This window comes from Desmodus rotundus, chromosome 1, assembly GCF_022682495.2.
Source record: "Desmodus rotundus isolate HL8 chromosome 1, HLdesRot8A.1, whole genome shotgun sequence".
In the NCBI taxonomy this organism is placed as follows: domain Eukaryota; kingdom Metazoa; phylum Chordata; class Mammalia; order Chiroptera; family Phyllostomidae; genus Desmodus; species Desmodus rotundus.
Window position 1 is genome coordinate 211483242 of NC_071387.1, and position 14245 is coordinate 211497486.

The following is a 14245-nucleotide window of genomic DNA, read 5'->3' on the forward strand; positions in this document are numbered from 1 at the left end:
GTAGTCAATGTAAAGGCTTAACATTTTTGTGGAGAAGTACTTTCTGTATTGCTGTGTAAATTAGTTTATATTTAATCTATTGGTTTTTATTATTTAAAAAGTCAGTTTTTAATATTGGATCAACACGTGAAACCATTCACTTCAAAGTTGTCTTTTATACAGATCAAAGTTCCACACACTGTTTCAAGCCCTATTGAATAAGTGTTGCACCCTGCCTTTTTCTGTATTATTTTTCTGATAACTTTCCTAACATTTTTCTTAAATGGAGGTTTTTGAAGTCTTTCCTTATAACTGGAAGACTTCTTTTTTGTATGATCAATGAGACTTTGAATGGCACATTAATAAAGTTTCAGGAGTGATGAGGACATTGCAATAGTTGTTATATATTGGGACTCACTAATCTAAGAATTGTTAATTTTACTAAAATACCAAAACAGAATAGCTCGTATGAGGGCGCTTGGAATTGGCTAGGGTCGGTCTGCTGGGCCGAAGAGCTGTCTGCCACTGCTTTTTCCCTAACACGGCGGAATCGAGAGCGGGTCCTGCACCTTGGCTTGCCTGTTGACGCAGCTCTGCCCGGTGCGGGAAGTATTGCAACACAGTGTGGGGCACAGCTGTTACGGGGTTGTTCTATAATTTGGACAGTTGCTACCTTATGAAGACTTGTTGGATCATAAGAAATTTGGCCCCAAATATGTTGAAAAGCTGCACTGGAGCGACAGAATTCCTAGACAACAGAATTTAATGTTTGAAGATTGATCTTACTGGTCCTGTAAACTGGCCTTTTTAGATACAGATGGAGTCTCTGGAAGGTTAATTGACTTGCCTGTTGTCATGTAACTAGTGTGAGCCTAGATTAGAATCCAGGATTTATTTCCTATTCTGTACTCTTCCAATGGATTCATTTTCGGCATTCTGTAAAATGATGAAACATTTTGTTTACTGTGAAATAGGGTTTGAAATTGTTAGGCAATGGAGACTTCTGCTGATGAAGTCACTGAGATCACTTCCTAGTTACAGATGCTCTGTTTACCCCTCTTCCCCTTCTGTGGTGGTTTCTGGAATTTTCGTTTTAATTTTCTTCCCTCAGCTGCACTCATCTATCTTTTTAGTGGGTTCATTTCTTTTTTCCCCAGGCTTACTTCAGAGCTTGGATACACATGAATTTCCTGCTTCCCCTTATACCTTTTTCTCTGAAATAAGTATAAGAGTGGTTTTCATTTTTAAGCAGATAAGTAACCATTACCATCACCTGGAATATTAGTTGCAAAATGTTACAAAGTTTGAGAATAATTTTTTCAAATGTTAGCCTGATGTTGACAAAGATTGACTTCTGTTATATGTGGTGAACCCTTCCTGCTGGCAAGAACCCCAGCCTGGATCTGCACACAGGCCCTCCTGCACAGGGACGACGGTGCTGAGAATTGGGACTGCGTATTCTAAATTCGCACCCATTGCTTATTTACATTGTCTTCAGAAAATGAGGTTGAGGGAGGGAGAAAGAGAGCAGGAAAAACATTGATGTGAGAGAGAAACGTGGAGAAAAATGCTTCAGCTGGGAATTGAACCAGCAACCTTGTGCTTTGTTGGACAGTGCCCAACCGAGCCACACCAGTCAGGGCCAAAGTCACTCTGATAAACACAGACAACCTTTTAGTAATGCCTTTTTAAAAACCTATATGACTTAAACCTTGTCTGTACCCTTTTATTTCAAAATCACTATTCATGGATTCTCCTTTATAATTAACCTCTTTTCTCTCGGAGCCCTTTTAACTTTTATGCTATGTGGAACAAACAGTAATTACTGTTGGGTTCTTTATTTTAACTTAATGAAAGTCTCTTGGTTGAAGGGATGATATGAGGACTTGAATTAAGTGTAAAGCATTTTCAGAACCAGCTGCCCTTCAGTAGCTTCCTGAGTTGTGTAGCGTTTTAGCCCCATCGTGTGGTGAAATGTTAAACTGCATCGATAATGTTTGGCAGAGGGTCTCCATTGACTGTTGAAATAGTTGCTCACTTGGGGGACCCAGTAAGAAGGAAAGTTCATGTACCGATTTCATGTGCACGTCGATAAAAAGACACATACCTGTGGTACACTAGTAATATTTTCTCTTGTGGTCTTTTGTTCTTTGTTATTCTGTTAAAAATGCAAATTGTTACTAATTTCATCTTTCTTTAACAGAATCTGACCTGCAGTTTGAAAAGTAGCACTTTTATTATTGAACAGAAATGGCTGTACATACTGCAAAATTTAGACCCCTTTTTAGATGAGCCTTGTGCAGATGTTTCTCCTCCCTGTCGCCTGCCTTCGGAAGCCCGGTGCAGTGGTGGTCATTGGGCAGAGGCACCCTCGCACTGTGCGGTGGTTCGAGGAGGGGTCTGCGGGGGGGGGGGGGGGGGTCATTAGGAGTAGATGGGTGATGGGAAAGAGGAAAAAAGTAGGGAGAGTTTTTTTTTTAACCCAAAATAATAAAAGCGTGTGATTCTGCTACATCAGTCAGTACATTTTCACACTCGTACTCAGTGCCCTGTAGTTACGTACGTTGTGGCTGCCGTGTAGCAGCAGTGCTTTGTTGGCTCTTTCACGGTGGCATTTTGAAGACAGTGACTAATACTGTATTTTTCAATGGTGACAGTGAGGGCAGCCTGAGCGGAAAATGTGTGCTCTTTAAACTTGCAGCCCGTAGAGGGTCGGACAGTTAGTCAGACTGGTTTCTGTGTTCAGACTTCTGTTTACTGTGCAGAGTTTTTTGTTCCGGATTCCGCTGTTCTAAGGAATCCAGAAAAGGAATTACGACTGTAAGAGTGAAAGGGATAGAGAGAGTCTCTTCCTCGCTCACTGTAGCATCTAATCTGTCCCGAGGCATCGCTACGTGCCAGTCACTCTGTGAAGCACGTGCTCTGAAGACTAACAAGGATCCTAAGAGGCAGATACTCTGGCTTTCCCCTCGTTTACAGATGAGGGAATGAGGCTGAGAGAGATGTGTAATCTGTTCCAAAGGGCTTGAGCTAGCTAGGCGTCCATGTGTTCCTGACTGTAAAATGTATCAGTTTAGTAACTTTCTTTTCTTGATTATTAGGTGGTAGACTAATTTTCAGAAGTGAAATACCAGGATGCTTTCACACATATGCCAGAATATATTTTTTATTCTGGTTTGAGTAAACACATGAAATTGCCTTTTTCCCTTGAAGGGTGGCGTCTCCAGCATTTCTGTGCAGTCAGTACCTGGGGATCTAGCTCCTTCCAGGGGCCGGATGGCCTTTTGTGTAGAGTGGGTCTCCACAGGCAGTTCAGTTAGTTCCCTGGTAATGGCTCAGCTGCAGGAATATTTGGTAGATGGTGCCCAGTTGCTTTTTGACAATGTTGCACCAGTTTATAATCCTTTTAAAATATCGGCGACACCCCCCCCCGTCCCCGCTGGTGTTGACAATACTGGATGTTTTCACATTTTCAGTCTTTGTGAAATTGAATGAAAAGTGGTCTATTGAGCATTATTTTGTGTTTGAACAGTTTCTAGAGTTGCTTGTTCATATAGTCCATTTCTTAGTGATTTGTAATAGATCTTTTTATATTGAGGGATTTATTTGCCATTAACATTGCACATGTTTTCCTAGGGAGAAGTGTAGAGAAAATTGAACGAACACTCACCACCCACCATAGCCACATCTTGCCATTGTGGTGTATTAGTGTTACCTCTTGGAAGTGAAGCATTGTGTGTAGACTTGAAGTGCACTGTTTACTTCTCCATAGTCCTTTTTTGGTCTTCATTTTTCCCCTAGAGGTAGTCTCAGTGCTCGTTCTTACATCGTTATTACGTATGTGAATGCCAATAAATACTGTTGTTCTGCATGTTAAAAAATTTACATACATGATTGCCATCTGTATGTCTGCATCTTGCTTTTACATTCATTCTGTCTTGGAGTTTCTTTCCAAGTTGATGTCTGCAGATTTAGTGTGTTTGTACGAAACTCTGTATAGTATTCTACTTTGTGCTTCTGTGCCAGTTTCCATTTGTCCACCGAACGTCTGACTGTTTATGACTGTTGGCTACTGTAGGGAGGACTGCACCGCGCTCTCTTTGTAATGTTTCCTTGTGCACGCGGATGAGAGCTTCATGGGCCAGCACTCCTTAAACTCATAGAAGATAACCTGGGGGTTTTGTTCACCTGTGTGTTCTGATGACAGCGGTTCTCGGGAGGGCCCTAGCTCCTGTACTCGGTGGGGCGGGCTGTCTGTGGGCCAGACTTTGGACGCACGGTGGTAGTTTAGGAGGGAAATCACTGGGACTTGATTAGACATCGCCAAGTTCTCTTCCACGCAGTGTGCTGCACTATACTCCTGCATTTTAGGTAGGAGTATTTACTTTATACTGCTGCTAAAATTTTTTCATATTATCAAAGTTAATATTTTTGCCATTCTTTGTTATGAAACACATCCTCATTGTTCTTAGACGTTGGGTCATATTTCTGTGAATTGCCTATTCACATTCTCTGTTCTTCCTTTTGGGTCACTTTTTTCACACTGGTTTAGGAAGTAAGTGCATATGTACACATATATGTGTATATGTGTCATTTTAACGTCTTTAAATAAAGTTACATATTTTTTTCTTTAGTCTTCATATATTTGGCTAGGTGTATTCAAGTACCTACTTGCTGCCATTTTAGAAAACATTTCTTAAGTCCTTGCTGTAGGTATCTTGTTAGTATTGTATGTAGCAACCTTAATTCTTAATCTGTAATGTCTTTGGGATTTTTTAATATGGACAGACATTTATTCACAGACACTACCAGTTTTTTTATCTACCTTTTCAGTCCTGTTACTTGTATTTCTTATTCCTATTTTACTGTGCTGGCTGTGTTCAGTGTGTGAGGGTCTGGGATTTTATCATCTTGCAAACTGGTAAGCTGGCCCTGGGGGTTGGTGGAAGACCGGAGACTCCCGGGTGAGAGACAGAGAGCTCCGTCACTCACAGCGTAGTAGGCAGCACGGGCGTGGTGCTGGCATTGGCCTTTACATCCCCAGACCTGCGGGAGTCGTGTGGAGTGTCCAGATGGACGCTACCCTTGCACTGAGTGGTGAATCCACCGCTTTTGTCATCAGCCTGCTCTTGTCCCAGAGAAGGACATGACCTATTTCTTAATGCCGCTTGCTGCAAACTTAACCCTTAGAAATGGGCCCTACAAAGAGCAGTTAAGGTCTTGCATTCTTGGCACACAGTTAAGAATGTCCTGATTGCGCATCCCAACCATCTGCTCGTTGGCCCTGCGTGTTCTTGGCCAGACTTGTAGTTTCATTGGGCCGTACCACTCCGCCAGCCACTCTGATTAAGCTAACGGAGGTTAGAACCGAACTATTTAATTTGTCTTGATAAAGAGCATTTACTTAATCAAAAACCAAGCAGTAGGTTGAGGCTGTTCCCAACTGTAAATAAGTTTCAGGGGGACCAGTAGATGGTTTTCTTAGCTTCCGGCTTACGATTCAAGGCCACTCTATTATTTGTTAACCTCTCTCGGGAGTGTAAACTGACCTGGGTTTGGTGTCATTACCTGTAATTGTAGAGGCAATAGATGGGCCACAAAGCAGCTCTTGTCCTCGGTGAAAGACATTCTGTGGCTGATTTTTCCCTCTACACAAACATGTCACCTGTAAGGGACACAGATCACTTCAGTTTGGGATATGCTGTTAAACTTGATTTGGGTCACTATTACGTCAGTTTGCTTAAGCAACATTTATAGTGTCACCATATATGACATCATAGCTGAGACAGCAACTCAACCTCTTTGTCTCAGGGCACACACAGACTACTTACTAAAATTCTGCTGCACACCAAAAAATACATCTTTTGCCTCTGACAAAAAATAGGTGTAGTTTTGATTCATTCAAGCAGGACAGTTGTGTTGCTGTTGTCGTTTTTTATTTGACAGTCTAAGGGAAGAGAGGTCAGTGCCCCTGACTAGTCAGGTACTGCGTGTTTGAAACTTCCTGTAGCACACCAGTTGAAATCGCTGCTGTAAGACCATTCGGGTGTTAGGAGGACCATGTGCATTTTTATCCAAAGGATGAAACACGGTGTGCAGGGTGGAGTGTGTTTGTCCATCCACGGTCTGGAGCTGCTCTCATCTTGGGCAGGTGCTGCACAGCAGCTAAGGGCTGTCGGAGCCCTAGGAGTGGCTCTGGTCTCAGCCTGTGGGCGGGATGGCGAGCGTTGCGGTGGGTCAGTGGTGTCCAGCTGCTGTGGGAGGCAGGCAGTGGTGCTGGCTCTAGGGGCAGGGAGAACAGAGCGTTCCCTGTTCTCCTCGCTCCCTGTACTTGCCGGGGTCACAGGCACTCCCTCTGCCGCCATGAGATCTCTGTGTCCCATTCCAATAGCTCAGGATTCACAGAGAATAAACAATCCCCGTGCTCCCAGATTTTTGATCCTGAGGAGCTGGACGTGAGAGGGACAGGGCATTTTTACAGTGTTCAGGGTACCATTCCAGCCCTCCCCTTGGTTCACATGTGAAACTGCTGGGGAGGGCTTGGTGAGAAGGGGACAGTACTCACGCAGATCTTTGTGCCTGCAGATCCAGGACCACAGCAGTCCCGCAGGACAAACCTGGTGGCCAGGCCAGGGTATCTGAATTCCTTAGGTTCCTTTGTGCCAGGCTATTGCCCTGAGGGCTGGCCTGGCCTGCATATGCGCTTAGGGGAAACGCAGAAGCGTCGTGTCCAGGTTGTGAAGCAGACCAGGATCCGGAGTTTCTAAAGTAGGTCTAGGTGATCTCGTAACTGGTCACTTCTCTTCCCCACCGCTGTCCAGGGCGTGGCGGAGGAGATGGTCTCTGCGGCCAGGCTGGGTCGTGCTCACTGACCCGCTGGCTCCCTTACTGAGGTGTGCGAGGGATGAGGGCTGCTGACTTCCAGGGCGCTCTGCGCTGGGTTTTGAGGAGATGATTAGAATCCTCGCTATCACCTGGTGACAGTGTGTAGTAGGGGGCATGGAATGCTGGCCTGCTGTGAGCGGGGGGGGGGGGGGGGGTGCTTTTTGACTGAAGATGAAATGCTGGTTATTGGACTGCTAGTGGTCTGGAACGCCAAAAACATGACATGATTCACTTTGAGGGTCACAAGAGGATGACCAGAGTTAGCCAGTCAGACTGCACCAGTGACACTGTAACTTGAAAAAGTCCCAACAGGATGAGGCGCCATTGATTGCTCCAAGACGTGGTCAGAGACTTGATGCAGATCCCTGGTGTCATGTGGACCAGCCTCTGGCAGAAGCCACACGCCGGCAGGCAGTGGTAGTGCCGTGTGAGCGAGACCAAGTCCTGCTGTTGGTGGTATTTTGGATATGGACAGGTTGGTGAGGCCACTGGCCACCAGCCCGAGAGCCAGAAAGATGTGAAATGCCTAGGCCTTGAGGATGTCGTGTAAGGTGAGGGTCCCAGCTCCCATGTTACCCCATTGTGCCTACTGGCACTTACTTGGTCTTCAGAGTTGTGGGGGGTGGTGGCTACTGCAGCCCAGAGGACACCGTCACCTTTTCCCTTGGTTGAGCCATCAGTGGACAAGGCCCAGACATTTAGGGGAACTGTGATGACTGGTGGGCCTTACTAAACTAGTGGCTGTGACAGGTGGCAGGGAAGGCATTAAGGTTTCTTACCCCAGAGGGTACCGTATTTTTCGGACTATAAGATGTACTCCCCCCGGTTTGGGAGGAAAATGCGGGTGCATCTTACAGTCTGAATGTAGCTTACCTGGCGCACAGGGCTTGGGGGGATGGCGGTGGAGTGGGGTCACTGCTGCAGGAAGTCGTAAGGTCCGGTGTGTCTTACAGTCCAAAAAATACGGTGGTTGCCACTTGTTCATGCAGGCCTGAGGTGTCCCTAGGGCCAGGTCAGCTGCACCCCTGAGCACACTACTTTCAGTTGATGAGGAGTCTGGTGGGGCCCTTTTTTGGTTAGTAATTAGTTTCAGGTGTTTGCTTTTGATCAGAACTCACAGTCTGGCAAGAGCCAGATCCCCTTGACAGAAGGAGTGTACCTGGGACCCATGTCAGGCAGGGGGCACTGCAGTGCTGGGAGACCGACTCACTCCTGGGCTTAGTACTCTTCCTGTTGTGGGAGTGGCCGGGACAGGGACTTGGATGCCTGTTTCCACGAGAGCTGTGACAGTGTGTGTCTCCTTTCCTTCCATGGTGCACACTTGACTTTTTCGTTACAGCAGCTGAGGTTAGTGTGGCGGGGAAGTCACTCCAGGAAGCGGGGCTCTGCATCTGCTTTGCTTCCCATAGGCAGCAGCAGCTGAGCCTTAACCAACAGACTCGGAACGTGTGCAGTCTTTCGAGACTGCATGCTGTCGTTGCTGACGCTGTTCGTTCCAGCTTTGGAGACTCCTTGCTGTGCAGTCACAGCCACAGTGCCTTTTGTCTGGGTCCCCTTGTCACAAGGAAGCATCCCTCCCTTCTCCCACTCTGCAGGAGAGTACAACCAGAGCATCCTTTCGGCACTTGTTTCAAATCTGCCCCTTGCCATTGGCTGCTAAACAGTGAGGGACCCTTAGTCCCACCTGCCACTTGGATGAGAACAACTGCAGATCCTGGAGAGTCTTGTGCCCTGATCTGGGCCAGGGGACCCTCAGCTTCCCCCCCCCACTGTCAGCTCTGTGAGGGTCACGTGTGCATCGCCACAATGCAGGGCCTGTGGTGCAGGGTTTGGGGTTTTATCCTGTGTCCATGCTTTGCAAACTTGTCTGGTACTGTGTCGTGGGTGTTGGGAGACCACATGTGGCAGTCGAGGACTTTATCCTTCATGGCCTAGCACGTAGCGTGAGGCCCGGAGAAGCAGGGGGCTGGCACCGAGAAGTCCTGTGGGGCAGTGTGGTGGGGGGAGGCCCAGTTGGGTAGTTGGGTGTATGTGGTGGGGCCCCCCACAGTGAGGAGCTCCGCTCTTTGTCCTGGAGGAAAGTGTTGCCTAATACAGCCCAGAGAAATGATCAGGGCTTTTAAAAAGTTTGAAGTTTTGATTGTGATTTTAACAGATTAATGGGTTAATATTGGGGAAAACCAGCAATTTACATAAGTAGTCATTTTATTATACAGTTCTAATATTTAAAAATAGTTTTTACATATTCTTTTGGTAATTTTTTTAAAACATTTGTTTTGGGGAAAGAGGAGTTTTGAAATAAATTTAGAGAACTTAAGATGGAATTGTAGCTTTATTTGCTATAATATTCTAATATTGGAGAAAACCTTGAGCTATTTAATTCAAACAGTGTATGGTACAGACTATTACATTTTGTTACAAGAGAAATGCACTGTATTTTGTCTTGTTTCCCTTACAACATATTTTACCTTTGAAGTTTCAGGGTGGGTAGAGGCTGCTGAACTCTGTAAGCGCGGTGCTCTTGTTTTCAGGAGGTAGTAAAAGCACACCAGTAGCGGAGTCCACCTTGCAAGATACCAGTTACCAGACACACCAAAAACAAATGCAGAGTCTTCTTAACCATTTAAAATTCTTGGAAATAAATTAAGCCAGAGTGTGTTAGTTTTTAAAGTTGGTTATATTTAGGTTTTATGTGAAGGTTTACCTGTATGCTTATAATTTGTTTCAGTCGTCATTGAATTTTGAGAAGCATTCTGAGAACTTTTCGTGGACTGAGAGTCGTTATGATGTGAATCGTCGACGACACAACTCTTCAGATGGCTTCGATTCTGGTATTGGACGTCCTAACGGAGGTAAAATTTGCTAAGGAATGATAGCACTTAAGGGTTTTTTTATGTTCTTTAAGAATGTTTTGTGATTCATTCTTTAGGCATAACTATCTTCTTTGAATTTATAATACTTTCCGTGATCAAAAAGGTAACTTTGGAAGGAAAGAGAAAAACGGATGGCGGACGCATGGAAGAAATGGAGCTGAAAACATAAATCACCGGGGGGGATACCACGGCGGGGGCAGCTCCCGTTCTCGCAGCGGTGGTTTCCATCCTGGAAAAAGTCAAGGACTGCACGAAAACAGCATCCCTGACAGCGACCTGGGGAGGAGAGAGGACAAGAGAGAGCGCAGGCAGTTTGAGGCTGAGGATTTTGTAAGTTCCTTATAATTTGAGTACAAGTGCGGTTTCCGCAGGTGGAGGGGTAGCTGGGGCAGTGGGGGATTTTATCAGCTCAGCTCATTCCCTGGGAAGATCACACTTGACAGGCCCACTTTTTTTAAGGCTTTTGTTCAGAATTCTCCCTTCCCCTCATCCCTCTCCCCTCCTTCTACTTACTCCCGAGTCTCCCTCACCATGTGGTCTTGATAAATTTGTGTTGTTGCATTTCTTACAGAAATGTAAACAATTTATCTTAGAAATAATGCCTGAGTTAATTGGGTTATTTGCAAATGCATCATAATATCTTTAAAAATCTGTTAAGTTTTTGAAAGGAATATTTTATCAGTACATTTTACTTAGATTGTCTCTCAACACTTGACTATTCATGTATACTCCTAAATTAATCCCAGGATAGCTCTCCTTTGTTTGAGCTACTGTCTCTCTGAGTTTTTTTGTGGTCAGGGAAGGCAAACTGATCGTTAGCCTAGGTCAGATATAATTAGGAATATCAACTACTAAAAACAAGCACGAACTAATTAAAAACAATTTTGTTAATATTGTTCCTTTTGATAAATCTTACCACGTGGATGGCTTTCTAAACACTGTGTTTCTCAAGTTACATAAAAACTGATCTAGTGTACATCTAGTTCTTGCGATTCATTCCTGATAATCTGTGTTTGTGTACATGTTTATTCTCCATTGCACATGCGTGTGTGTGGCTCTGAGTCTAGCTGTTCTTGACCTTCTGAATACACAGGTGAGAAAGATAGGGAAGGTCCCTGCTGTTGACTGAGTTTCTGTTCTGTTGAGGACCTTTATACTATAGAAAGAAAAAATAATTGGTGTTTTGCAGAGAATTTAGATAGGAAGTGACTGAGTGGCCACTTTGGGAGATCAGGGGAGGTTTTTCTAGGGAATGTCCTTTAATCTGGGACATGAAGGCGTGTGCTGTGTTAAGACTGGGAGAAAGGGGAAGACCTGGTGGGCAGGCCCCGAAGGTGGGAGCAAGCTTCTCCTGTTTAAGGGATAGAAGTTAGGCCAGTGTGGGGTAAAGAGTAGTGTTAGGTCAGTGTAGAGAAGCAGGAAAGGGTTTTAACTGAGTCGGATTGTTGCCGGTAATAGAAAGAACTTTAGTTTCACTTAAAATGCAGCTGGAAGCCTCACCAGAGGGAAGTGAAGTCTGGGACTTGATTTTCATTTCTTTGAAGACCATTCCAGTAGAAGTCAGAACTTGAGTGACTTATCGTGAGAACAGGGAGACAAATTAAGAAGTGGTGGCCATAGTTCAGGAGGAACGCGATAGCTTGGCTGGGTAGGTAGCTGGGACAGGCGAGGGTACGTGTCCTGTGTAGTCTGATGGGGGATTGGTTGGAGGGTTGAAGTAAGAGAAAGAATTGGACAGATTGGTTTTAGGGCAGGGGAGTGGCAAGGGAAAGAGAAGAACAAAGATTATGGTAGGTCCTGTCATCCAGTAACCTTGGAATCACTGTGCTTTCCATTTTTCTAGTCCGTTTTTTCCACTTGATAGTTGGCACAAAATGGAATTTTTATAGCATGAACAAACCAGGAATGATAATAGTGTGTTCTCGTAGTGTGAGAGGGTTAAATGAGTAAAACAAGTAAAAGTCACTTACAAACAGTGCCAGGCAAGCAGCAAGCACTCACTAAAACCTAGTTGCTGCTATCATCATCATGATCATCGTCATCACACTGCACCCCCACTTCCACTTCGGTGGGCATCAGCTATCACAGCCCTGGCACTGGAGTCCAGGCCTGTAGTCTCACACTTGACACGAGAACGTTTGTGAAAAACAACGTGTGCCCTGCCCCGGGGTCTCCTCGGTCCTCTTCAGTTTGTGTCAAGGAACCCGTTCCAGTGCACACATGCTCTCTGGGGCTTCCGGTGATGATGCCACAGAGTGCTTTTCATTCGCTTTTGTGGTGATGAAAATACTTACGTTACGATTCATTTTATTCAGTGCATTAGGCACCTTCATGGCATGGCAGGCTGTATTGCTCTGTAATATCAAGAAGATACGATGTAATGACTGGAAATTTAGGATCTTAGAGGGCGAACACATCTAAAGGTCAGCTTTCGAGTACGCGTTCAGAGCTCTGCTCCGTTTCTTCTCAGCATTCTGAGCATCACTTGTTTAAGTAAGAATTGCACTTTGCTTTGAGGATAAGTGTGTTTTTAACTAAAACATCCAGTAATGAAAACAAGGTTTGGGGGACAGTTTGATTTTCCTCTGCCCTGCCCTTGACCACCTGCTGAGAAAGGACATTTCTCAGAGTAATACAACTGCGTTATCTTTTGTTCGCTCTTTTTTCTGACTCTTCCCTTGTTTTCCTGACTAGGAGTGAGTACAGATAGTAACCATTTTCATGACTGGCAGACTAAGCTGAAACTTTGGTTTGTGATTATACTTCGTCTGTAATTGCTGAGTTGGTTATGTCATTAGGTTTTTCACTATGATTTTGAGATTACTTTAAAGTTTGTACATTTTTTGTATTATTTTGATTCCAATTTTCTTTCAGCCATCTTTAAATCCTGAGTATGAGAGAGAACCAAATCAGAATAAGTCTTTAGCTGCAGGTGTATGGGGTAAGTAATCTTTTGTCTATCTTTGAGGGGTATAAAATGTTATTTGTAGGTTTCACTTCTGTGCTTTTAAAATACATAGGCTAGAATTAAATTTTGGTATGGTTTGATGTGCTAAGTTACAGAAAAGGTGGCACTTACCCTTTAAAACAAGATACTGGGGATAGAAGAAGGGTTTGAGTAGAAACCCCAAATGATTGATTTGCCCTTGTTTGTACCATTAAGTGTACTCACATGTGAGCTCTGAAAAAGTAGTTGTGAGTTAATGTTAATGAATGGAGGTTACTTTTTGAGAGCAGCCCCAATAATCCAAAGAAAAGACTTCGTTTAAATTAATTTTTAGTTTTACAAAGTTGAAAATTTAGTTAACTGGAAAGATAAGTATTCCTAATTATAGTGTGACAAATTTAATCTTTTTACTTATGAAAATGGTTATACATAGAGAGTATTTAGATATAATTGTATGAATTTGCCTATGGAAGTAGTCTGTGCTTGAAATTATTTGCCTTTTTGATTGTCAAAGTTTAATGACAGTTTTTCTGGTAATAACTCCCGTTTCTATTAAATTGCACTCAGTATAAATTAGATAGCTGTTTTAAGAGTTAAGTGAAGTTTAAAATAATGGAAAAATTCATAATATCTGATATCTGAAAAATAAATTTAATTATTTGATACCAAATTCAAAGGTGTTGTATTCACTTTGGAACTTGTACACCTGCTCATTTGTATTTTTCCATTGAAAACCAACTACTTACCAAGACGAAAGGATTGTGGCTATGACAGCATAATGGCCCAGCAGTGAAGGCATTATTTTAAACTTTGCCGCTTCCTGTGCTGTTCTCTACTGTATTTATGGGGTGGTAGTCTGGCAATTATTTTGTTTCTTTTTGATCTCCAGATTTACTTAAGGGTTTTTTGAGGGTGGGGGTGGGGGCGGTCAGACACTTGTTAGAACCATGTGAATGGCATTGTGTTTTCTGTATTGCAAATTAGTATTTCTGCCACTCTCCCCAGGCCTACACGCCCAGACACACACATTCCCAACCAAAAAATCCTCCCCAGCTCCTCTCTTAGGTATGTCTCCTTATTATTCAGTTTTTCTGGGAACAGCTGATTGCGTAAGAATCTAGAGTCACCTGGAAGGTGTTAAATAGAATCTCTAAGAGATTAGGAATAATTTGGATTATTTGATTAGAATGAAAGTAAATAAAAAGTCAAGAATGTCAGTGAACATTTGTCATATAAAACTTCCTGTAGAGATATTGGTATTGATCCTTGGTTAATGTAATAATTTTAGAAATGATTTAAAGACAAATGCATCTTTGACAATATTGACGGTTCGGTGTATTAATATGAAGATTTTGGTTGTGCTGTTTCAGGGCTGGTGTAAGGATTTTGAGTACTAGTGGAAGAGATGTTTAACAGGAAGATGTACTCGTTACTGTGTCTTAGGTAAACCGAGAAGTGTGTCTGCTTTAGAAAAAAAGATGGTTAATTGTTAAATTCCCGTACTTCCCATAGGAATACAATGAAACTGTCATTGTATTGCATTTCATTATTCCTTTCTCAC

The 14245-nt window shown here is 43.6% G+C and overlaps 1 protein-coding gene across 2 annotated transcripts in view; it reads left to right on the top strand.

Moving 5' to 3' along the window:
• Nucleotides 1-14245, top strand: part of GPBP1 (GC-rich promoter binding protein 1) — a 64846-nt gene that overhangs the window by 31847 nt on the left and 18754 nt on the right. Inside the window, exons 4-7 of one of the 2 annotated variants that reach the window (XM_024571919.4) lie at nucleotides 9593-9716; nucleotides 9841-10067; nucleotides 12612-12678; nucleotides 13690-13749. In XM_024571919.4, the coding sequence (XP_024427687.1) occupies nucleotides 9593-9716; nucleotides 9841-10067; nucleotides 12612-12678; nucleotides 13690-13749 (478 nt within the window). The remainder of the gene's footprint in view (nucleotides 1-9592; nucleotides 9717-9840; nucleotides 10068-12611; nucleotides 12679-13689; nucleotides 13750-14245) is intronic. The other variant, XM_024571922.4, reaches the window with a different exon arrangement.